The 26,527-nt window shown below is 39.5% G+C and overlaps 1 protein-coding gene across 21 annotated transcripts in view; it reads left to right on the top strand.

The window, feature by feature from the left end:
• Window positions 1-2,328: 2,328 nt before the first annotated feature.
• The window catches only part of LRRFIP2 (LRR binding FLII interacting protein 2), a 109,263-nt gene continuing 85,064 nt past the window's right edge, over window positions 2,329-26,527 (top strand). For 6 of the 21 annotated variants that reach the window (XM_057705761.1, XM_057705757.1, XM_057705756.1 and 3 more), the window contains exons 1-2: window positions 2,331-2,611; window positions 22,809-22,952. In XM_057705761.1, coding sequence (XP_057561744.1) covers window positions 22,863-22,952 — 90 coding nt within the window. In that variant the 5' untranslated portion in view covers window positions 2,331-2,611; window positions 22,809-22,862. Of the gene's footprint in view, window positions 2,612-5,100; window positions 5,258-22,808; window positions 22,953-26,527 lie in introns of all 21 variants that reach the window. The other 15 variants (XM_057705765.1, XM_057705762.1, XM_057705753.1 and 12 more) reach the window with 11 other exon arrangements.

Here is a 26,527-nt window from a genome sequence, read left to right as displayed (position 1 = left end):
GAACACATATCTTTAGCAGAAAGAATGTGCAAGGAAAGACTGCTTGGGAAACAGTTCAGAGCGATGCATTTAGTCAGGATCCCTTTGCAATGACAAAATGTTAGCAACATACTTTGTAACACTCTTGGAGCCTTCAAAAGGCACATGCCATCATGAAGTCTTAAAACAAGTGGAATAGGGGGACTTCCCTGGTGGCACAGTGGTTAAGAATCTGCCTGCCAATGCAGGGGACACGGGGTTGCTCCTTTGGCCAGGAAGATCCCACATGCTGCAGAGCAAATAAGCCCATGTGCCACAACTACTGAGCCCGCATGCTGCAACTACTGAAGCCCATACGCCTGGAGTCTCTGCTCCACAACAAAAGAAGCCACCGCAATGAGAAGCTCACTCACTGCAACTAGAGAAAGCCTGCATGCAGCAATGAAGACCCAACACAGCCAAATAAATAAATAAATAAATAAATTTATTTAAAACAAACAAAAAAGCGGAATAGTTTTTTGGTAACAGATGGCAAATATCCTACAGTGGGAGAAGTAAAAATACAGTGAAGTTCCAAAATGGCCTCATACCACTCTACCTTAAAGTATAGTCTCATAATAAAATTATAAGAGCCACATAGAAATTTGCTTGGCTGGATGCTTCATTTATATTTCCCTCTTAAAGTACAGCAACATAGCATAAAGCAAAAGGGGAATTAGAGCCAGAAAGACTAGAGTTTCAAATTCTCTCTCAGCTACTAGCTTTGTTACCTTTGGCAAGTCATAATTTCTCTGAATATCAGTCTTTGTTACTAAAATGGGTATAATAATCTCCATACCTCAAAGTTGGTTCTAGAACTGAAAGGAATAATATATTTAACAGCTAGTACAATGCTGTGCAAATAGTAGGTACTCAATAAGTGTGTTTCCTCCCAGTTTTCCCAGAAGACATGGCAAAATCTTTCTTTCTCTGTTAGTCTGGTATGAGCCAAAACAAATAGGTAAGGAGTAAAATTTTATAAAGCAAGAGCATCTAATCCTACTATAATCCAATCTTTCCATTAATTATGCAGTTATATAGCCTAATACTCAATAAACATTATTGGATTTATGTGTATTATTCAGGTACCTGAATAGTTTCTCTCTTGCAAGTCTGCTTTTTATATTTTATTTTTAACTGATTTAGCCAAAATATGTCATTAATCCTTTTATTCAGATCATAACGTAGTATGATCTTTTGGGAAGATTAAGCCCCTCTTGATCCCAGGTGAAAACCATAGTTTCAATGTTTGCTCACGGATCTGAGAAAAATACTGGCATGGAAAGAATGCGAGGTTAGAAGATTTTGTCTTTCAAGGCTGATGGTATGATAATTCTCCTGCGATGAAGCCACCTGTTGATGTCTCACTGCCTAGGGACCAAAGTTCCGTAATTCATGCCTCTCTCGCAGCGCCATAGCCCAGCCCTCATGAACTGTTAAAGGGTGAGCAAGCCTTCTGAAAGCGCAGGGGTGGGCAGCACAGAAGCAGCCCTTAGAAGGCATTAGAGCGAGGTTCAGAACATGGAACTGTGGGCTTATTCAGGGGGTTCTGGAACCTACAGTCCCTGGATGTAAAGTTGTGTCAAAGTGTATTCCGTGCCTTCTTACCAGGAGGCAGCTCAACTGCCACTTCCCTCTAGAGGTCTCCAACGTCCTCCCGAGGACTCGCCCACATAAATCTCTATCACCCTTGCGTATTTCCTGCGGAGCCTCACCACAATCTGTCATTAACCTGTTTGCTTAAATCTGTCTACCCCACTGAGATGAGCTTCCCGAAGAGCAGGAGCCTGGTCCTTCTCCAGGGCCTTGAACCTGGTGGCTGTCGGGAGATACTTCCGGAATGAACGACAGGTCCGCGTCCATCAGATATTTAACGGAATCTATATTCATCCCCCCTCTCTCCCAGCATTCTTCTCCGGAAATCATTTCAAAATCATTCATTTTGGAAAGAGGCTTTCAGCATTTCGACCACACCCACCCACCTTCGTTCCTCCCGTGAGAACTGCCACCCGGCCCACTCACCCAAGCCCACTAGACGGGACAGTTTGGAGGTGACCAGGGCAGGGGCGGCCTCGAACAGGCACGCGCATCGATTCACATCCCCGGCCGCGGTCCTTGGGTGGGCCCCGTGGGCCGGGAGGAGCCACCTCGGGCGGCCACCCAGGCCTCCACCCCGCCCGCGGTCGCCAGCCTTTTTCCCACGGGCGGCGCGCAGCCGGCCGCGAAGGGCACAAGCTCGTCCCGCAGCGCGCGCCGCCGCGACCACAACTGCTTCCGGGTGAGCGGGTCGCCGACCCTGCGGCCCCGCCCCCCTCCGCCTCCGCCTCCGCAGCCCGCCGCTCGGGCTGCGGCTCCTCCCCGGGGCCGGTTCCCGCTGTCTCAGCTGCGGCGCCGAGGGGACACCGGCGTGACTGACGGACCGGCCGCCGGCGCCGGGAGCCGCCGCGTCCAGCCCGGCCCGCCCGGCCGGGGACCCGGGACCGAGTCCGCGCTCCGCGCCCCTCGCCCTTCGCCCCGGCGGGCTCCCGGCCGGCGAGCCTCGCGGCGGCCCTTCCCGGGCGGCGCCGCAGCCACCGCCCGCGCCCGGAGACAGGTAAGGGCCGCTCCTCCCGCCAGCCTCGGGGGAAGCGGGGAGCGGGGAGCGGGGAGCGGGGGCCCCTCCCCGGCCTCGGCCGCCGCGCGAGGGCTGCGCCGCCGTCGACCCCTGCTGGGGGCCGGGCCCCCCGGCGGGCCCCGGGGTGGAGGTCGCCCCCTGCCTGCGGCGTCCGCGGGCGTCCCGCCGGGTCTCGGACGCGCAGCCTCGCTCCGCGAGCGGGGACGGCGCGACTCCCACGGTGGGAGAGAGGAGCTCGCGCCGCTGTCTCGCCGCTTCGAGGGCTCGGGGCTCCTTCTGCTCCCCGGACTAGGCACTCCCTCGGTCGTGTCCCCGGCCGGCCATCCCGGGGAAAGGTTGTCAGGCCGGCGGAGGGCGTAGCGCTTTTGTGCGATTTTTTTTTTTTTCCCCTTCCTTCTTGACCCGAACTGAAGCACGGGCAGAACAGGCGCTTGGTAGGAGTGTCAGGGTTAATGCTTGACTAATGCGGGCAGTTATTCACGCCGAGATTGTTAAGTTATATAGCTCCAGCCAGGCCTGCTTCTCGTACCCGTGCATGTCCGGCAGGAAGCCCGAGGACCTGAGGAAACCCGTGTCTTTTTCTTTCTGCGGGGGGAGGGCGGAAGAGTTCAAGTGTTTGCTCTAATTTTTCCACCGTGGGAGATACAAATATCAGGCTGTGGAGATCTGGCCAGGGAAATATTGCAACCTAACCTTTAACTGTTTGTAGCTCATTTTCTTTGAGTTTCCATTTAATGACTCAGCATTTCTGCCCTGAAAAGAAAAACCGTCGAGTCGGTTCATTGATTAGAAGATATATGTAAGGTTAATAGTGCCCGTTACTTTTTTATGGCATCACAATGGGAAGAGATTGTGGATGTAGTAGTGGGACCAGAGAGATGGAGAGCCGGGTGTGGATGGATCCGTTCGTAATTAGTGTTTAAAATAACATTGTTTCAAAGTAAAATGTTTGGGGGAATGCTTCTGTATGGAGAGGTGCAATTGTTGGAAAAGGCAAAGCGTTGCAAGTTGGCAGGGACTTGAGGTTTGCTGTGGTTTGAAGGTCTTGCAGAATTAACCCTGTTTAACCAACATCGTGCTCTGTTTAACACATGTAGAGATGATGACCCAGTATTATATTCATATAGAATAAGAATTTCAGAAAGTGTGACTCATTTAGGAAGTTAGGTCATTCACTTTGTGAATCATTGATATGAATCTTAAACTTGGAATAGAGGAAAGCTAGAGGTTAGTTACTGCCTGTTTAATTAGATGCCTTCGCTCCTAGGAAGTGTGGTACTGATGCTTCCTTAGGTTTGTTACTGCATATTTATTGTCATGAAGTACGGTGTGGAAATAAAAAGTGAGCTTTTGCAGAAGCTCTGGGTTTAGAATAGTCTGTTAGCTCCTAAGTGGATTGTTGTGATTTTACCCACTTTCCCCCCCAAATGTGGGAGGATAAATGAAGGAAGATAAATGTCTAGAAACAAATGTCAGTGAAAAGAAGAGTTACCATCATTAAGGTAGGAAAAAGTTCACTGAAAGAATCTGCAGTACACAAAACAGTCTTCTGAGTGAAAGGCCTTACCCGTTTGGGGAAATCTGCCCTTAAAAATTTGGGATGAGGCTATACTGAGCTCGTATTTAAGTTCTGCTAGAGAAGAAAGTGCGTATTGAAGTAGTGATTCATTATTGGCGTGAATTCATTTTAAACTAGAAATAACTTTTTATTGCTGAAATGTATTTGGTCATTTTTGGCTTTTAAAGTGTTGCTAAGCAAAATGACTTTGAATCACAGAGTTCTTGATACTTTTAGCCTTGTTTTTTCTTCTTTTTGGAAATCAGCTTATTTTACCTTGATTTATAAAGAACTTATAGTTAGTTATCAGTTATAAAGGAATGGTAAGTTTACCCTGTTGGTCTTGCTTACTAAATTCCTTTAATTCTTTGACTAAATTTTGGCATCTGATTTCCTTGGATATCCATTCTTATATGCAGAGCGTTCCCTAATGTTGCTTTTGATTTTTGTCCAGCTAATAGTGACTGAAGAGTTTCAGTTTCCAGTGAACAGAGATTCCCTTTTGGAAAATCCCTTGTGGAAACCACCTGAACTGACAGTCCTGATAGGTAGATATACAAGAGGATTCTTCTTAGGTCAGGATTGAAGCATCTCCACAATGAAGGGAAAAAGTCATACGGAGAATATATTTGGCAAAACAGATTCTTTTTCTCTCAAAACAAAAACAGATCTTTACTAGAAATGAGAGGGAGCAGTTTCTTGCAGAGCTCTTTGTGAAATGTTTACCCTGCTCCTAGTGTGAAGAGGAACAGAATTGATGGTATATAGAAAAAAAAGAATTCTTCCTGCAGCGTGTTGGGAGTGCTAAGAGGATCATTTTAGAGGAAGTACAGTTCTTCTGTCCTCACCATAGAAGCACTTTTCATTGCACCTACAAAATAGAGGCCATTTCATAGCCTTTTCCTTTTAGGTAGTTCCTTTCTGTCTGGAGAATCTGAATGGAGAGATGGTCCTTTAACAGGAAAATTGTACCACCCTATCCAGTTTGCAAATAAAGACTTTCTGACCATCGTTCAAAACTCAACTTTTAAAACTTCAGAAGGAAGGAATTGAGCAAAATTTACCCTGTGAGTAAAATAACTTTGCCTTTTTTCTCTATTCCTCCCTTTAAGATGATAGATAGAATACCATTAGAAATGATTTTTTTTGTGTTGCACGTTGTACTTTTCACTTTAAAAGCTTTTTGGCCTACAATAAATTAAGCCAGACTTAAAAGGAATCAAATATGGCTAAAAACTGGGTTTACTGTATGCTAATACTTTTTCATTTGTTCTATTGTATCTTTGTTTTGGTTGGTGAATGGAGAGGGAATTCTGTTTCTTGTAGAAGCTCTGAGATTGCTGCATACATATGCTTTTGTTGGGATCTGGTGGCTGGGAGAGCAGTAGTATGATAAGAGTACCGTGGTTAAGAAGAGGGAAGACATGGCATCCATAGGAGGGGAGTACTTACTTCATGGGTTGAGTAGATGTTTGTGGGACTTTTTAAAACTGCTAAACATTTAAAAAGAAAATGTTATAAGGTGAAAAGGAAGTTTATTTTCTGTGATAAACTTCTAGCCTTCTTTCCCCACCCCCCCCCCATGCCGACTCCATAATCCAAGCAACCACTGTTAATGGTTTCCTGTGTATCTCTCTCCAGATTTTCTCTTACGTACCTAATCACCTATGTTTAGGAGAAATGTCCTGTACCTTTCATTCTTACCCTTGATATGTCTTAGAGGTCATTCTATATTAGCACATATGTCCATATAATTTTTTTAAAAGACTGGATGTCCTTCCTAGTGTAGATGACCCAGAACTGGTTCATTTTCCATGATTTGTTTTAACATTCCCTATTAACAGACATTTAGGTTGTTTTTAGCTTTCTGCTAACACTGCTGTAATGAGCAACTCGTATGTAAGTCTTTGCTCTAGTGCATAAGTGTGTATATGGAATTTATTTCTGACACTGAGTACAAGGTTGGGACTTAAATTGTGATATTTAAACATTTATTTCAAGCTTATATTGGGATTTATTTTATAATAGAAGTTACCTTTTTTCTTAACCTTGTAGGAGAAAAGAGCTCTTAATTACTTTGTGTTCTTTATCCTTACAAGTTAAAAATATACTGTAAATGTATTTTATGAGGCAATTTTAAACATTTTAGAGTGACAGCTGGGTAATTTTATTTGTACTGGTAAAGATAAAAGTACTGCACCTTAAAGACTGTGCCATAATAGATGAACTACTTTGTTTATATTTGGTAATACTAGTTAAATGAGTGCCTTGTGTAGTAGCTTGATTGTTTTAGGATTTTATGACCAATAGCAATTAAAAACATTGTATATAGTTTCACTTCTTGCCCTCAGAAGTCTGCTGCCATATTATTAGTCACGTGGGATATAAATGGCTTACCACCTCTCTTCCTTTATCTTCCACGTCTTAGTCTATTAAAATAACCCTCTGTGGGGGTTGGGATGCAGAAATCCTTTTGCAACCCAGAGTACTATTGGTGGATTAATTTCTCAAGGCAGAAGGTAGGTACAGATTTAGTCTTTATTCTGCAAAGTTTTTGTAAGCAGAATAAGGGAGGTTTACATTTTTAATTTCAGTGTTATACAGCTCATTCACGACCAGGAAGAGGTTCAGGAATCTTTGCCCTTTTAAAATGAGAGAGACTAGAGGGGAAAAAAAGTGCTGAGGGACTAACATATGAGGATGAAGTTGGAACTTGTGAGTGGCAGTTTCCCTGGCTGGTGCCCAGGGTCTATTTTGAGGCCTTGTCGAAGCTCGCCTGACAGAACCTACCTCCTAATCACAATCTGCCCTGGCCCCACTGCAAGTCAGGCAGGCCTATGGTTTAGGGAGAGTGGCAGCAACAGAAGTGGGGGCTTAGAAAGGACATTTGCTGTCAGAAGATTAAGGCTAAGTTTTGGGGTGAAAATGTGCTTAGCATGTCTGTCCGGGGCTCCAGTTTTTATTTTTATCTTCCCTTTTTAGGGAATGAACATGATTAAGGGAAGCTAACAAGGCCAGCATTTTGGAAGAATGTGCACAAGGAGTTGCACAGGATTGTACCAGTATTGATGTCATGTCTGGTTCTGAGAGTGTTTGGCAAGGATCGGTCAAATGTTTTACAACAGGGGAAAAACATTACTGTCACCCACACAGGGAGGCCAATACCCCACGTTGAAATGGTAGTCCAATTCAGAGACCTTCACATTTGTCCCTGGGATCAAAAAGACACTGGTAATGACGGGCTGTTTTACAGGATTACTTTGAGTTTATACAGAGAAATCAGCCTCTTCCCAAATTCTCATTCTCTTCTTCGCACAGCACTGTGCAGTAGCATGTGTGGTACCAGGACGCTCTCTCTCCAGGCTCTTGCTTGTTACCAGATCCTGTGTCTCCGCGTAGCTGCCTTTCTGCACCAGGCGCTTTCGCATGAATAAAGTGCTTGGGTTTGAAGTTCTTTAACTGATCTCACTTCTTTGGCTAGAAAGCTGTTAAAGAGCTTGGTGTACACTCTTTTGATCAAGGTTCATGTCACCATATTTATCTGCAGGCTTGGATTAGAGTGGAGATTGTTTGAAGAATTTGGCACACAGACTTAATTCATAGATGCAAAGCCTGCAGATGGTTTCCTTTCTTTTGCTTTCGATTAGGTTGGCACTCCAGGAAACTGAGTTTTTGTGCCCTCAGAAATTTGGATTGTTAGCATTTGATGATGATGGCGTATTTAGTATTCTGTGTGAGGAGAAAAAATAAATTGGAGTATTTTTCTCTTTTCTATTCCTATTATCTGGTTTATTCCTAGTATCTTATTATATCCCTTCCCTGTCTCAGCCTTCCCCTCCTCCTCCAAAAAAGAGTGAGATTAGAACAGAGCAGAGAGGAGAGAGCAGAAAAGAGGTTGGGAAAACCTTGGAGTGCAAGGGCTTATCAGGATGTTTTTATTTTCTCAGAAGTAGATTATTAAAAACCCTTCTATAAAAAGCATAGCCATCTTTTTCCATTGTTTTCAATGTGAACCCTATATATCTCAGTTTTCTTTCATTATGAATACCAAAATTTTAACTAGTTTTGATATAAAATGTCTTTACTGCTTTAGGAAACAAATTTAACTTCTCAGTTGCTTGTTCTGATCAGTTTGTTACTCTTTCTACATCTCCCGCTTTCCTCAATAGAAACATTTTAACAGCTAGGAGCAGTTTTTAGGCTCTCTGATTTCTAAGTTAAATAGAGTATGCTGTGTGCAGAGGATTAGGATGTTAAAATGTTTATTTCTTTGTTAAATGGTTTAATCATTTATGAAAACAAACAATATAATTATTGTATTCGTTGTAATTTATTGTGTTATTCTATAATTACAGTATAATTAGTAAGCATACATGTTCTTGCTATTTTTTTAAAAAAAGTATTCCAGTTAAGTGATCCATGGATTATAGGACTAAAAATAGAAAAAAAATGCATTTTGGGTTTAGATTCGGTGTTTTTCCCTATTATGGATATCACTGTGTCTGAGTGGATAGGCAAGGAAATGAGAGGGTTACCGTCTTCCTCTCTTGCTACGCTCATCCTTTGCTCTCTATCCTAAGTGGTTTTTTCTTGTGGTAAGATACACATAACATAAAACTGACCACTTTCAGCATTTTCAAGTATACAATTCAGCGGCATTGAGTACATGCACATTGTTGTCCACCATCCACCCCCAGAACCTTTTCATCCTCCCACATGGAAACTCTGTACCCATTCAACAGTAATCCTCATTCCCCCCAGCCCCTGGTAACCATTATTCTACCTTCTGTCCCTATGGATTTGACTACTCTAGGTACCTCATATAAGCAGACTCATGTAGTATTTGTCTTTTTAAAACTAGTTTATTTCCCTTAGCATAATGTCCTCAGAGCTTCATCCATGTTGTAGCATGTATGAGAATTTCACTCCTTTTCAAGGCTGAATGATATTTCATCATATAGATATATGGCATATTTTGTTTATCCATTCGTCTGTTGATGGACAGTTGGGTTGCTTCCACCTTTTGGCTGTTACAGAATAATGTTGCTGTGAACACAAGTGTATGTGTGTTTGAGTCCCTGGTTTCATTTCTTTTGGGTGTATACCCATAAGTGAAATTGCTGGGTTATACAGTAGTTCTCTGTTTAATTTTTTGAAGAATTGCCATACCATTTTTCACAGCAACTGCACCATTTTACAGAGTACAAGGGTTCTAATATCTCTCATCCTTGACACACTTATTATCCATCCATCCATCCATCCATCCATCCATCCATCCTTCCTTCCTTCCTTCCTTCCTTTCTTCCTTCCTTTCTCTCTCTCTCTTTCTTTTAAAAATAATAGCCATTCTAATGGGTGTGAGATGCTGTCTCATTGTGGTTTTGACTTGCATTTCCCTAATGATTAGTGATGTTGAGCATCTTTTCATGTGATTTTTGGCCATGTGTATATCTTCTTTGGAGAAATATGTATTCAGGTCCTTTGCCCATCTTTGAACTGGTTGTTTTTGTTGTTGTTGTTGTTGAGTTTTAGGAGTTCTTTATATATTCCGGATATTAATAAGGATATATTATCCCCTATCAGATATATGATTTGCAAATATTTTCTCCCATTCCATGGATTGATTTTTTACTCTGTTGATAGTGTACTTTGATGCACAAAAGTCTTAATTTTGAAGTGCACTTCATCTAACTTTTTCTTTTGTTTCCTGTGCTTTTGGTGTCCTGTCCAAGAAATCTTCACTACATCCAGTGTCATGAAGCTTTTGTGTAGACAGTTTAAGCTCTTACATTTATTTCTTGGACCTGCTAAGGGTTAATTTTTGTATATGGCATACGTGAAGGGTCCAGTTTCATTCTTCTGCAAATGGACCTCCAGTTTTACCAGCACCATTTGTTGAAAAGACTGTCCATGCCCCCTTGACTGATCTTGACACCCTTGTTGAAAAACATGTGACCATATATGCCAAGTTCATTTTTGTGCTATTATATAGTCTGTTGGTCTATATGGCTCTCTTTATGCCAGTAACATATTGTTTGGGTTACTGTGGCTTTCTAGTAAGTTTTGAAATCAGGAAGTGTGATACCTCCAACTTTGTTCTTCTTTTTCAAGATTGTTTTGGCTATTCAGAGTCTCTTGAGATTCCATAGGAGTTTTCATGTTAGGATGGGTTTTTCTAATTCTGCAAAAACTGTCATTGGGACTTAATAGAGATTGCATTGAATCTATAGATTTCTTTGGATAATTTGACATATTAACAATATTAAGTTTTCCAATCCATGAACCTGAGGTGGCTTTCCTTATTTATGTGTCCTTCAGTTTCTTTCAGCAATGATTTGTAGTTTTCAGTGAACAGATCTTTTGCCTTCTTGGTTAGGTTTATTCCTAGTATTTTGTTCTTTTTTATTATTGTAAATGGTATTGTTTTCTTAGAAATTTCCTTTTTGAATTGTTCATTGTTAGTGTATAGAAATGCAGCTGATCTTTTGTGTTGATTTTGTTTTGTTTAATTTGTTGGCTGCATTGGGTCTTCAGTGCTATGTGCAGGCTTTCTCCAGTTGCAGCGAGCAGGGGCTACTCTTCCTTGCAGTGCTTGGGCTTCTCATTGAGGTGGCTTCTCTTGTTGTGGAGCACAGGCTCTAGGTGCACGGGCTTCAGTAGTTGTGGCTTGCAGACACTAGAGTGCAGGCTCAGTAGTTGTGGCGCACAGGCTTAGTTTCTCCACAGCATGTGGGATCTTCTCAGACCAGAGATTGAACCTGTGTCCCCTGCATTGGCAGGTGGATACTTAACCCCTGCGCCACTAGGAAAGTGTCTTGTGTTGATTTTGTATGCCTACAACTTTGCTGAATTCATTCATCCACAGTTTTAAAAGCGGTTGTGTTTTTTTTCTAGGTTGTATAACAAAGTACACAAATTTAGCAACTTAAAACAACACATATTTATTATCTTGTAGTTTCTCTGGGGCAGGAGTCTGAGTGAGGTTGAACTGGGTCCTCTGCTTAGGGTCTCATAAGGCTGCAATCAGGTGGTGACTGGACTGAATTCTCACCTGAAGACTCAACTGGGGGAAAATTTGCTTCTATGTTCACTTAGATTTTTGGCAGAATTAATTTTCTTGTGGTTTTATGACTGCAGCTTCTAGCTTATGAGAAATTATTTGGTCATCTAGAAGCTATCTTCAAGCTCCTAAAGGCTGTTTTCCGATTTTAGGGGCAACCTAAAGTTCTTTTTTTTTTCTTTAATTTTTTTATTCATTTATTTATTGGCTGTGATGGATCTTCGTTGCTGCATGCAGGCTTTCTCTAGTTGCAGCGAGTGGGGGCTACTCTTCAGTTGCGGTGTGCTGGCTTCTCTTGTTGCAGAGCAGAGGCTCCAGGTGCATGGGCTTCAATAGTTGTGGCACGTGGTGGGCTCAGTAGTTGTGCCTCAAGGGATTAGTTGCTCTGCAGCATGTGGAATCTTCCTGGACCAGGGATCGAACCCGTGTCCCCTGCATTGGCAGGCGGATTCTTAACCACTGTGCCACTAGGGAAGTCCCAACCTGAAGTTCTTGACCGTCTGGTGTTTCCTAGTCTAACCACTTCATCAGACCATCAAGGAGAGCCCAGAGCAAGTCTGCAGGCTAAACAGTGTTATGTAATGTGACATAATCATGGGAATGACATCTCATAACCTTTGTCATACTCTGTTGGTAGAAGCAAGTCATAAGTTCTGCCCACATTCTTGGGGGAGGGGTTTACACAAAGATGTGAACAACAAGAGTGGGAGGTCATGGTGGGGTGGCCACCTTAGCATCTGTCTGCCATACCTGGTTACAAAATAGCACATATTTTATAAACTCATTTTTGTGTAAAAAAACATATCAATGTAAGAGTATCTTCAAATGGTGGAAAACTGGTGTTTTTTATCATTATTTTGTAGTATTTCTTCACTGTTTCCTCCTGCCTCCTCTCCCTGCAGCATTCCAGTTTTGCAATTTTAAATCAATAGTTGAGTTTTCATTATAACTAAATAAATGTTGTTTACTACTTCAGCCAAGAATTATATTGTGATTGTTTCCTTTATTGTTTAACTCTTTTTTTTCCCAGGGAGTTAAGGGTTTTTTTGTTTTTTTGTTTTGTTTTGTTTTTGGCTTAGTTTTTTATTCACCTTATTTTCCCAAATGCTCCAACAGATTTTTCAAGTGTCTACTCTTTCTTATTTATTTTGAGCAAAATAATTAGTGGCTTATTTGTGAAATCTGTGGAAAAGTAGAATACAAAAATACAGCCTCAGGAAGAATAATAAAATGAGCACCTGCAGTATTACTACCTAGGCCAAGAAGCTGAACATTACAGTATCCTAGAAGTTTCTTGTAAATATCCTTAAACGGCACCTTTTTCCCCTCCAGATAATCATAATCCCATTTCACATGTTAATCACTCTTTTGGGACCATTCCCTGCCTAGCCCTGCAGTTCCATCTTTCCCTCCAGATCTGTCTTCCTAATTGATACGTGGTTTAATCTTGAGAAACTGAATAGTTTGACCACCTTTTTATGTCTGTTAGTCAAGTTAGGCTAACCTACTGTAGCAAACTACCCCCCAGGTTTCTGTGGTTTAACACCTTAAAGCTTATTTCTCACTCACATCTCTGCTGTGAGTCGGGAAGCACTGGCAAAGGAGTAGCTGGTTCCACAAAGTTAGCCAGGGGCGCGGGCCCCTTTCTTCTTGTGACTCTACCATTCCCTGGGGCTCAGAGACTTTCACACTTTCACTAAGCTCTCTGCCTGTGGCTGGCAGATTCCAGGGCAAAGAGAGGGAGTGTGGTGGATTCCATGGGAAGTTTGATGGGCCTAGACTGATACATATGTCACTTTTGTCTGAATCCCATTGGCCAGAATTCAGTTAAGTGGTTGCACTTAATGCAAGGAAGGTTGTGAAAGGTAGCATAGCTGTGGGCAGAAAAGGGAAATGACTTGGTGAACAATCGGCTAATTTTTACCATAGTATGTATCCCTAAGCAGTATCTTCTTTGGACAGTTTTGAAAACCTGAATAGCGGGTAGAAAGCTAGCTATGAATAAAAAGGTCCATATTGCCAGTATTCAATGAAGGCTCACAGGAGAAGATAAGCTGAACAGTCTTCCTTGAGTCCTTTCTGTTAAGTCCTTGGGAAAGTTTGCTAATGAGTCCTGGGAAACCATAAGACTCATCACAATCAGGGCACCTGGTGGAGCTGAAGTTTTTACAAGGTACTAAATATCTAGAAGAAATACGGTTGGGGAAGCACACTGCTCTTTCTAAGCTCTTCCTGCTCCAGTCGTTAGGAATAGGTAAAAGCAAAATATGTCCATGGTGTGATATAGGACCTCAGCCAATCTAGGCACCTTGGGATGGGACAGTGGGAACTTCATCAGCATGGCATCAAGACAAACTAAATTCAGATTAAAAACCTGGGCCAGCTCAGCTCATATTAAAAAAGAAGTCTGAAGGGCTCTGGGGACTTGGGTGATGACAGCCCTCTGTTATGTCTCTTGAGTCTCATTGCTTCGATCTGTAGCTTTCTTCCTGGGATGTCCCACCCTCTCTGACGATGGATCCCCTGTGCCTCTTCTGCGTTGGGTTTATTTCCTACGTGTTAAATGTCCTCCCTTTTGATTTTCTCTTTTATTAGAAATGTATTGTCTAGTAACTTATTGACAAAGGGTGTAAAAGAGGTCAGTTTTTGAGAACTTGCATGTCTGAAATGTTTTTAATGATCAAGTATGAAAATAGAACAGTGTGACTGGGCATAGGTTGTCTGTAATTTTCTTTCAGGAATTTGAAAGCATCACTCTGTTGTCTTCTTGTTGCCAGAATTACTTTTGTTTCCAGAAGACTGAAACTGTTCTAATTGTTAATCCTTTGTATGTAACCTGATTTTCCACCCCTGGAAGCTTGTAAAACCATCCTTGTCCCCATGTTTGAAATTAACTTTCATAGTTCACTATGATTTACCTGTGGACTCAGGACTTGTGTTGCACCTTCTGTAGGCCCTTTGAATCTGGTGACATGTCTTTAATTTCTGGGAAGTTATTTTATTAATGATTTCTTTCTCTTTGTTTCTGCATGTATGTGTGTATGTGTGTTGGGGGGCTGGGGGTAGTGGGTGAACAGCTGTGGGAGGGTCAGTTTCTCTTTATTTTTATAAAAAGGGGCTACCAACTGTTGGTATTGAGTCTTTTCTGAGCAGAAGTGATGTGTCTAGAGGGGACCTCATTGCCTGTGTCTTTAGATTGGAGTGGCACTTGGATTAGCTACTCTCACAGCTGTTGTGTCAGCTCTGCTCTCTCCTCTAATCATTCCCTCACGAACATTGTACTTATATCACGTTATATCTTGTTGACTTCTTCCTTTTATGAGCCTGCCATTTCAGGTATCATGCCTACCATTTCAGGGCATTATTTTGTCTTTCTGTGTAAGACAGGTTTAAGTTACACAAACCTGACGAACGTGGCTCAAGAGAGGGAAAATGTTGTCATCTTCCTTTCTGCTATAAAATTACGTCATTTAAAAGTACATCATATCATCGCTAATTTTTTTCCCTAGTAGGTGAGCTACATGGTGGAAAGAGTCATACAGGTCTTCAGGGAAACCCAAAAATTTCGAAGAATTTTGCTCTGATAAACAAAACTTGTAGGCTTGAACATTGTTGTTTTCTCCAAGACTTTAGAGGACATTAATGATTGCTTCTTTTTTCTAATTTTGACCTGTTGATTTGAGTCAGAGTTTTAATTTTATTACATTTTTAAGGTTAATCTAATGGCATTTGTTCTTTTTAAAATCATCAGTGTTTTTCATTTACTTAGAATTTGATTATGTCCATAAGAGTGTTGGTTGATGTGAAATCTATTAGAAAATTATGGTTTTTCCGGAGATGACCAACATAAATTTTTATAGTCCTATTTTGCAGTTGCTCTGATGGGCTAAATGAATCTTTCCTCCTCATCAGCTTATTAATATAGTATCAAAGTTGGTTATTCTTACAAGTTTTCATATTATGAAATAGCCCCAGAATTGTCGCTTTTAACTTAAATCATTTTTTTGGTAAGGTGGTTATCAACATTATATAAAGCTTCAGAAAAAAGAAGAGTCTTTTTTTTTTACATTATTGCCTTTGCCATTTATCATTCATCTGTACAAAATTTTATGCATTTTCAGTCATACTTTACATGCCATCTTGTCATCTTTTTGTCATCCCTTATGGGAATGACATCAAACTTGTCCCTATCTTTGCTTGCTTCCGTGAATTTTCTAATGCCACAATTTATTGCACCATGTTGACTGGCCTTGACTTAAAACTGTTGTCAGTTTGGGTCATTTTCAGCTTAGTGTTTTGTTTTTACCATAGATTAAAAAGAAATTAAAATGATTGTCTTTATTTATATAATTTTTTTCTTTTGTTGTATTATGTTCTAAGGTTTATTTTTTTTAACTCTTTATTGGAATATAATTGCTTTACACTCTCGTACCAGCTTTTGAGGTACACCAAAGTGAATCAGCTGTATTTATACATATATCCCCATATCCCCTCCCTCCCACGACTCCCTCCCACCCTCCCTGTCCTGGCCCTCTAAGGCATCACCCATCATCGAGTTGATCTCCCTTTGTTGTACAGCAACTTCCCACTAGCTATCTATATTTTTTTATTGTGCATAGTGTATATATGTCTATGCTACTCTCTCACTTCGTCCCAGCTTCCCCTTCGCCCCCCACCCCCCCAGCCCCATGTCCTCCAGTCCATTCTCTGCGTCTGCATCCTTATTCTTGCCCTGTCACTGGGTTCATCAGTACCTTTTTTTTTTCTTTTTTAGATTCTGTATATATGAGTTAGCATACAGTATTTGTTTTTCTCTTTCTGGCTTACTTCACTCTGTATGACAGACTCTAGGTCTGTCTACCTCATTACATATAGCTCCATCTCATTCCTTTTTATGGCTGAGTAATACTCCATTGTATGTATGTGCCACATCTTCTTTATCCATTCATCTGTTGATGGGCATTTAGGTTGCTTGGATGTCCTGGCTATTGTAAATAGTGCTACAGTGAACATTATGGTACGTTTCTTTTTGGATTATGGTTTTCTCTGGGTATATGCCAGACTAGTGATGATTAGTGATGTTGAGCATCTTTTCATGTGTTTGTTAGCCATCCACATGTCTTCTGTGGAGAAATGTCTATTTAGGTCTTCCGCCCATTTGTGGATTGGGTTATTTGCTTTTTTGGTATTAAGCTGCATGAGCTGCTTGTATATTTTGGAGATTAATCCTTTGTTCGTTGCTTCATTGGCAAGTATTTTCTCCCATTCTGAGGGTTGTCTTCTTGTCTTGTTTATGGTTTCTTTCGCTGTGCAAAAGCTTTTAAGTTTCATGAGGTCCCATTTGTTTATTCTTGATTTTATTTCCGTTATTCTAGGAGGTGGGTCAAAAAGGATCTTGCTTTGAGGTATGCCATAGAATGTTCTGCCTATGGTTTCCTCTAGGAGTTTTATAGTGTCTGGCCTTACCTTTAGGTCTTTAATCCATTTTGAGTTTATTTTTGTGTATGGTGTTAGGAAATGTTCTAATTTCATTCTTTTACATGTAGCTGTCCAATTTTCTCAGCACCACTTATTGAAGAGGCTGTCTTTTTTCCATTGTATATTCTTGCCTCCTTTGTCAAAGATAAGGTGCCCATATGTGCTTGGGTTTACCTCTGGGTTCTCTATTCTGTTCCATTGATCTTCCTTTCTGTTTTTGTGCCAATACCATACTGTCTTGATCACTGTGGCCTTGTAGTATAGTGTGAAGTCAGGAAGCCTAATTCCACCAAGTCCGTCTTTCCTTCTCGAGATTGCTTTGGCTGTTTGGGGTCTTTTGCGTTTCCATACAAATTGAAAAGTTTATTTTTGTTGCTATTGGAATAGAGTTATTATGAGTATCATCAGTAGTATTCATTCCCAGTCAGGAAAGTCTAAGGTCCAAGGCTAATTTCTGCCCCCATGCCCCCCCCCCCCCCCCCGCTTTGGGATTTAATTCTGGTCCCTTCTATTTTTTTATTAGTGGCAGAGGTTACTTACATGCTTCTATTATATTTTGGTTTTCATTTCTTTTCATGGAGGAAGTATTTCAGTAATAATTCCACGTACCTCAGAAAGAAAACACACCCTGATACAGTTCAGTAAGAGGACTTATGGTTCTTTTTAATGTTGCTGCATATCTGGTTAATTGTAAATAGCTAAAAGTGCCTTCCCATGAAATCTGTAGGTCTGGTGTTGGATTAGATTCGTGTTTAAAAATGTAGTTCCCCACCCACCTACCCACCCACCTATGGCTCAACTAAGATTAACTTTAGCCAGGGGATTTACTTCTGAGTTTTGCTTTGTCACCTCTTTTGCTATTGTGATTTCAGGTCTTTTGTGGATTTTATTTTGTTTTGTTGGTATCAGTTATACCTTATATTTCTGACACATTTTACAGTTTATAGAAACTTTTGTATCCATTTGATCTTTAAAATGACCCTTGTGAGAAGAAATTTAATAAGAGAAGTTCAAGACGTTCATTGAAAATCACAAAACATTGTAGAAAGGAATTAAAGAAGATCTAAAATGGCAAGACATGCCATGTTCATGGTTTGAAATCTTAATATTGTTAAGATGGCAGTACTCCCCCAATTGATCTATGATTAAATGTAATCGTTATCAAAATCTCCCCCCCCCACGCCCCAGCTTTTTTTTCCCCTGCACAAATTTTTTGGTGCGGAAATAGTCATGCCCATCTTAAAATTTGTATGCAAAGATAAGAGACCCAGAATAGGAAATACAATCTTAAAGAAGCAGAACAAAGTTGGAGGGCTCATTCTTCCTAATTTTAAAACTTACATTAAAGCTACAGTAATCAAGACAGTGTAATACTGGCGTAAAGATATACATATCAATCAATGGAATGGAATTGACGGTCCAGAAAGAAACCCTTACTTTTATGGTCAGTTGATTTTTAACAAGGATGCCAAGACAATTCAATGAGGGAAAAATTGTCTTTTTAACAAATGGGAAAAGTAGATATCCACATGCAAAAGAATGAAGTTGGGTCCCTGCATCACACCATATAAAAAAATCTAACTCAGAACGGATCATATAGAAGCTAAAACTATGAAACTCTTAGAAGAAAACATAGGAGTAAATCTTTGTCACCTTGGGGTAGGCAGTGCTTTCTTAGCTATGCACCACCAAGGCCTTACATCGAAAAAAAAAAAAAGGTGAATTGACTTCCTCAACATAAAAACTTTTTTGCTTCAGAGAACACTGGTAAGAAAGGATAGGGAGAAATGCATTTCAAAATAAGTAGCAGGTATAAGTACACTTCAACCCTAAATATTTCAGCATGTGAATTGTTGACTAGAGTTCAGTATGCTTAGAGGACTTTTTCTTTTGAGATGGAATTTACATAGAAAGATATGCATAGATCTTAAATGTACCATTTAATGACCTCTATCTTTCTTTCTAAGTCAGTTGTGTTCTAATAAGTTCTCATAAGGAGACTAACATGCATTATAAGGCCATACTCCCCAAACTTGTGTATTCATTTGAATTTTCAAAAAAAGACTTTGAATACCACAAAGTACCTTAAAATTTTTTTTATTTTTGTTTTATTATGTAAATGTGCTACAGTATAATGATTATAAAGACATTTTCATTTTTTCCATATTGTTCCTTACTTCACCAAAAATTCTTAGTGTGGCCAGTGATACCACATGATGCATGCTGTAAGAAATAATTTGAGGATGCTTTTGTTTAGTTTAAAATATGAAATTTTAAAGAAAGGCTGGGCTTACCCTCTTGTCAACTTCATAAGCTAAATATGTAAAAGAGCTAGCCAATTCAAGACACTTTAAACATTGTGGAGTGATTAGTGGTCTGTTAAGTGCTTGCATTTATCTTAACTCACTTGAGCTTCACGTTAGCCACGTTAGATAGTTGGGACTGTGGTTATTTCTGCTCTCTGGATGAAGAAAGCAAGGCGTAGGCACTGGGAAGGGCAAAGCAGCATTTGGTCATGCAACCAACTGAACTCAGATCCTCTCACATTAAATCTTGTCCAATGGCAACAACTACAATCACATTAATTCTTTAGTTTGGGTGCCATTCCGGATCCTGGGATTTGCTTATGAATAACTACCAGCTGTCCTATTGTAGAGGCTAGCGTTAACTGTAACAACAACGCTGACACAGAGACTTATGCCAGTGTTTTGAGTTCTCTGTGGTGAAGTAGTTAGATGTGAGGGCACTGCAGCCGTCAGGATCCAGACAGAGCTATCTAAGTGTGCTATATTTAGAGGATGGCACACTGATACTCTGTTCTCACAAAAGTGAACAGTGTCATGATGGAAATGCCACTTAATATGGCAAAATGCCTATTCTTCAGGAATGTATTACATGAGAATCTTATTGGAGAAGAGAAAGCCTTATTGATATATCTGTTTTGGAAGGTTTATATTCCACAACATCCTTTCTTTCCTTTAGGTAGACAAATACTTAATGACAGAACCCTCTGGAGAAAATCAGCTTGACATTGGGTAAAGAACTTAACAAAAATTCAGTCAGTTTTGTTCTTGTCAGTGGATGTAAAGGTTTAGCTCTGGATTAATTGATAGCAGTAAGGAAAAGCTGGAAGAAATTAACATGGCTCTGGAAGAAAAGTGTTCTTGAGAAAAGAAACTTACTCCTTGGAATAGAAACTTACTGAAAATCCTTTAGAATCAGAAACTGGAAATAATTTATTCAAGATCACCTTTGAGTCTATGTCTTTAATTTTGTGATTTTGTTGAAAAGTAGTTTTCTATTGACTATGCCAGAAATCTTATTTCTTTTAAGGTTTCCCCCATCACCGATGTAGAATGTTCTGGCATTGTTAGAAGATAGTTGCATAGGAGCTGAAAATTGAATTTTTCTAATATTAGTAAGGGAGTCTGCTTACAGAATACAAAGTAATATAATTTTTTTCAAAAGCACTAGGTTGTTTTTTGAAATAGTTAATAGTTGATCTGACTCATGTGCAAATGAAAAAGGTGACAGGACCTGGCCAGTCATGCACGTAAACACCTGGGTACCCTTGTAGATAGGACACGGAGGATAAAGAAGACAGATAGGAAGTTCCCATTTCCTGCTCATTATCCTGTGCCTCCAGTGTCCCTTTCGCTGTCATCTTTCTCTCAGGGTGGATTAGCCTGGAGCTAGTTGAAACTTTTGTTTTTTAGGTATTTTTAAGAAAAGATAATTCTTTATGTAAATCTGTGTGCTGGGAATATCCTGGCAGCTCTAAGGTCTAAGACAGTGTTAGTTGAAAAAGAAGGAAAATGGATTATGAGGAAAGAGGAGAAAGAAATCCTACATTCAAAAGAATGCCACCAGCAGTGGCTTCAGATAGCGTCTCAGCTGTGCAGCATACTGGGCCTAATTTGGGTATGATCCACTTTGGGGCCAGTTTATTTTTTGATATGAATGTTTTTATTTATTTTTAAATACATCTCTTTTCCCCCTTTTCTTTAAAATGCTATTGAGATTTTAGAGAATCAAGAAGGAAAAAATGTGTCCATAATCTCATCCTCCTAACAAAACTACTGTTAAGCTTTTGCTACACTGCCAGCCAGATCTTTTTTTCTTCTGTAATTATTTTTGTGTGTCTGGAATTAGAAAATGCCTATGTTTTTGTATCCTGCTTCTGTGAAATGTCTTTCAGTGAGTCCTTGGAAAGTTGGCTGAAGGACAAATATTGGATAATACCACAGTGCATCAGCTAAATTGTCACTCCAGACTGAAAAGGAACTTTGTGTTGCATGCAGTTTTTTTTCTCAGTGGGTGACTAATATTCATACGGCATTACTATCAAATAAGTGAGTGATCTTTAAAATAATGCTGAGGTTGAGGATGATGGGAGGCTTCTGAAAAAACTCCTCTGTGCTTTCCAGAAATTGTCTTGATTTGTGGGTAGAATTTGTCAGCTGCTGCTTTTATATATACATTCTTTTTTTTCTTCCATTTCCATTTAAATGAATCCTTTTCTTATATGCAGATACATTTTCTATGGCAGAATAATAAACTGTCTTCAGTCTTCATTCTGATTGACAAATATAACAAGCAGTTATGTGGAATAAAAAATGGTGTCAGCTAAGATGGGGAATGGGCTGAATTTTCGTTGGAGAGAACTTTTTTGGAAGAATGGATTGATGAAGTAGTAATGTTTTATTTTTCTTGAATCAAGTTAATTCCAATACATTAAAGTCAGTTGTACTTTTAGGATAGTTCATTCTATTAGGATATAGTTACTTGAGATTTTCTTTGTGACTCACTGTGTAATGAAATTTCACCAGCTTAGTTTGTTAAAGCTAGGGGGAAAAGTTAAGTTAATGGATATTTCACTAAATGAACTGTACTTCTCAGGACTGTGTATCGGAGAGAAGGAGGTCATATAATTGGGGTGAATTCTCGCAGGATTTTCTTGAACTTCACAGACCATGTTTTAGGAAGCTTAATTGCTCTTCATAGATCCTTGTTATTTAATCCTGGAGGATGAATTTTTCTTCTCTCTTTTGTGAAAATATATCTATTTTATAATAATAACAATGATAGTAGACCCGTATATATATATACACTTAGTTGTTGGCCTATGTCATTGCTGTTTTGTTCATCACTGTATCTTTGTCATGTCCCATAGTACCTGCCTGGCAATAACAGGCACTCAGAATTTTTTACCTAGACAGTGTTGGTTATTGATAATTGCAGAATAATAAACCTTCATTTGTTTTTGCTTTTTTTTAAAATGTGGTAATGGTTTAAGTGGAATTGTTTCTTGAATTACGCTAAAAGCCAGCTTACCTTTGTAGATTTAAGGCTCTATATTCAAATTTGAATATGTGCTCTCAAAGTTTTAGGTTGAATGACTTTTCTGAAATGCTTTTCACTCTGGAATGGAAATAGATTTTAGAAATAGCCATAATAACTTTAAACTGTTAAGTAGAATTACTGCTGTTTGCAGTTTTCTTTTTTATTTACTTTATTTATTTATTTATTTATTATTTTTGACTGCGTTGGGTCTTTGTTGCTGCGCACAGGCTTTTCTCTAGCTGTGGTGAGTGGGGGGTTACTCTTCATTGCAGTGCGCAGGTTTCTCACTGTGGTGGCTTCTCTTGTTGCAGAGCACAGGCTCTAGGTGCACAGGCTTTAGTCGTTGTGGCTCGCAGGCTTCAGCAGTTGTGGTGCACGGGCTTAGTTGCTTTGCAGCATGTGGGATCTTCCCAGACCAGGGCTGGAACCCTTGTCCCCTGCATTGGCAGGCAGATTCTTAACTACTGCTCCACCTGGGAAGTCCTGGCTGCAGTTTTCTGAGGCTAATATGATAACACATTCTCATAGGTTGCTGTGGGTAGCATGGTAAAAAGAGTTAGGAGGTTTAGTAATTAGTATATATTTAAATATTCTAAAATTTATTGAAATAAATTGATAGTAGAGGACAAAGTTTTGGTGACTAATTAAATATAATTTCTCCTTGTTAAAAGTATAAATGAGCATTAAAACTGCATAAAGAGAAACATCCTAAATTACTCTGTTTCTTTTTATTTCAGGGCTGAAAACAGTGAAGTCACATTTCACAGTTAAAAGACTATTAAGAAGACAAGATGGGGACTCCTGGTTCTGGAAGGAAAAGGACACCTGTGAAAGACCGATTTTCTGCAGAAGATGAAGCTTTGAGTAGCATTGCCAGAGAGGTATGTCTGGAAAACCCCTTTCAACACTGAGTTGTACAGATGTGAATGTTGTAAAAATGCCGGAGCGGTGGAGATATATATAGACATTCATTCATTGAGCTAGTATCCGAATGTTTACTATAAATAAGGTATTAAATGTGGCCTCTTAAATACTGTATTAGAATCAAATACAGTTACTATCTCTTGGATATTTATTCACCTAATCTAAAATCAATTTTTCATTTTATTTTTGTGGATTAGTTGACTTGCAAGTATTTGTCCTAATGTTTTGAAATTTATAATTAATCTTCAGTATAGAAACAAGGTAATTAGAGTGTTAAAGATATGATAACTATATCATAGAATTGCTCATTGGGCTCTACAGTGGATATATTCCAGGAAGCACTGTGTAAATGTTGACAGAAATAATCCTTACTTGGTGTCTGCTCCGATTCAGTGTCTTAGCTATTTTTGAAATAACTGCAGTGGAATTTTTATGTTTAACTTTTAGCTAGCAATAGAGCTTCTGGAGCATTTTTGTTTTGGTTTGTTGACAACTCAGAAAAAAAGGAAAAAAAGGAAAGGGGTGTCACCTATCGAATCTCTGGCAGCATTTCCTGTTGCATATTGGAAATTTAAGATAACTCCCAGCTGTGATCTCTTAGTGAGGCGCCAACGTTGTTTCATACTCTATCTGCAGCTGCAGACCTTACCATATACTAACCTGGTACAAGAATTGCTTAGCGCATTTTAAAATTGTATACTTTGGGTGAGAATTATCCCCTCGTCACTTCCTCTTTGTTATTCTTAGTAAACACCTCATTTGGGACTGGTGTTGTTTCCTTCTGACATATCACACAGTCTTTTTTTGGATCCAGCTCATTGTACGTTTTTCCTTTTATAAGCTGCTCAGCTTTTGAATTAGAAGCCAAATTTTGTGGGAGGATATTTGAAGCAGAGGAAAGTTATCTGAAGACTGATGACATAACTGTGATAATACTTTAACAAAATTTCTTTTAAAAAATCAGTGAGATATTTTTAGATAAAAAGGTAAAAGATATTTTGAAATGAGGTAGTGGATAACACTTTACGATCTTAAGTATTTACCCAAATGAAGTATTTTGGAAGCCACATAGTTTTAGTTGAAAATTGAAACTACTCAAAATGTTTGCTTCCAAAATTGGAGGGATTTACGTACCTAGATTTCTATAAGGGGAGAAAATGCCAGTATGTTTTAGGCTCTTTTCGTACTGTCACCAGGTATTTGAACTCTTTTTTTGGATGTGATGCTTCATTTACAAAATTGGGTAGCATTCTAGCATCCAGCACTTGAGTGCTTACTGTGTGACAAATACTATTCTAAGCATCTCAAATGAATCAGTTCATTTACTCTCCACAAAATTCTGAAATTGGGTCTATTATATTCTCTGTTTTACAGATGAAGAAATCATTGCATAGAAAAGATAAGTAACTTCTCTAAGGTCACACAGCTAGGAAGTAGCAGAACTTGGATTCAAACATATGAAGTCTGACTCCAGAGTCTCTCTGTGCTACCCTGTTTTCAGTCTCCTCCATCTCCTTCATTAAGTTTGTTTTTCTGTAGCTTTTCATGATTTTAAAAGCACTTTCACATCTTGATTCTCACAGTAACCTTATGAGTTAGATAGGATGGGTATTGTTATTAGCCTCATTTACAGATAAGGAAACAGATGACAGATTAATGTCTGAAAGGTATCAGAACTGGGACTTGAATTCAGCTTTTAAAGCCATTGTTTATTCTTCTGTATCATACTACTTCCAGAAGAGCTGAGCTTTGGAGAGTTAACGTGGTTTTGAATCCTGGCTGCAGTAATTGCTGGTTGAGTAATCTCATTAAGTAACTACTCTGCACTTCAGTTTCCTCATCTGTAAAATGGAAATAATACAGGCCTCCTGTATTATAGGGCTGCTGTGACAATTAAAGTAGATAGTACATGTAAACTTTACCATAGTGTTAGGCTTGCAGTAGGCTATTTTGTTGCTTATTAGTAAATTGAAATAGTAAGAATAGAAGCAAAATATTCTCCTTTTGTTAAAAAACAAATTATTAAGTGTTCTAAAATATGGTTGACATCTGAATCTCCCAGGTTGCTTTTTCAATGTACAGATTCCCAGGCCTTACCCCCTACTTGCTAAATCTGAATCTATGAGGGTTGAACTCATAAATCTATGTTTAAATACACACACATACACACACATACTCCTTCCTAGGGGATTTTTTTAAAATTAATTAATTTATTTATTTTATTGGCTGTGTTGTCTTTTTTTGCTGTGCGCGGGCTTTCTTTCAGTTGCGGTGAGTGGGGGCTACTCTTTGTTGTGGTGCCCGGGCTCCTCATTGCCGTGGCTTCTCTTGTTGCGGAGCACGGGCTCTAGGCACGTGGGCTTCAGTAGTTGTGGCAAATGGGCTCAGTAGTTGTGGCTCATGGGCTCTAGAGCGCAGGCTCAATCGTTGTGGCGCACAGGCTTAGTTGCTCGGCGGCATGTGGGATCTTCCTGGAGCAGGGATCGAACCTGTGTCCCCTGCATTGGCAGGGGGATTCTTAACCACTGCACCACCTAGGAAGCCCCTTCCTAGGGAACCATGAACCAGAGTAAACAGAAGAGCCCATCCTGGATGGTCAGTTTTTTTATACTTACAGGTTGTTTTCTTCCCTGTACATTATTATTTTGCTATGAAATAACTAAGTTTAATCCACTTATTATAATATTTAAAGTTATAATAATTATTTTTATTATTATAAAAGGTTTTAAGAGGCCAATATTTCTAGTTTTTATTTCTATCTTCAGAACTGTGAATATGAATATTCCAACTTTAATAACCTGGTCAAAAGGCTCAGCTTAATCTGAAACATGAAAGGGCTTGTTTTTACTTTTAAAATTCAAGACTTTATTTGCAGGATGAGTGCCTAATATGTGGTACAATAGTTGTAAAACTTTAGAGGAAATTGGTTTAGCAGTCTTAATAATTCTTTCATATATTCCTTGTGATTTTTTTTCTCTTTCAAGTTTTCACAGCCACTTCTTAACTGTCCATTCATACATTAGATGGTTGACATCACAGATAATCCCTAATCCTTATTTTCTCTGATAGGATCATCCCTTTCTCCCTCTCTCTCTCTCTCTCTCTCTCTCACACACACACACACACACACACACACACTTGCCTTAAGTTAGGAATAAAAACTAACAGAACCCCCATAACAAGAAGGACAAATAGCTTAATCTTTTTTTTCTTTTTTCAAGTTAAATCTTGGGTTTAATTTGTCTTTCCTCACTTCAGATTGGTTTTGAGGTAGACAGGGCATACCATAAATAAAGAAGAATAGCCTCCTTATCCTCCTGCTTACTCTCTGCTCAAGTTTCCGTGCTTCTCCACTGGCCTCAAATCAGGCAACTAGAGGGAATGAGGAGCAAAAGAAACAAAAGGCATGAATGTGTCCTGCAGACTGGATAATTTGCGTGCTACAATGTGGAACTGAGTGCATTTAAAAACTTGCAAAATACTCATAACAGAATTTACCCCTTCAACCATTTTTTAAGTGTACAATTCTGTG

This window comes from Hippopotamus amphibius, chromosome 13 (genome assembly GCF_030028045.1).
Source record: "Hippopotamus amphibius kiboko isolate mHipAmp2 chromosome 13, mHipAmp2.hap2, whole genome shotgun sequence".
NCBI classification, from domain to species: domain Eukaryota; kingdom Metazoa; phylum Chordata; class Mammalia; order Artiodactyla; family Hippopotamidae; genus Hippopotamus; species Hippopotamus amphibius.
This window is presented reverse-complemented; position numbering and strand designations above follow the sequence as displayed.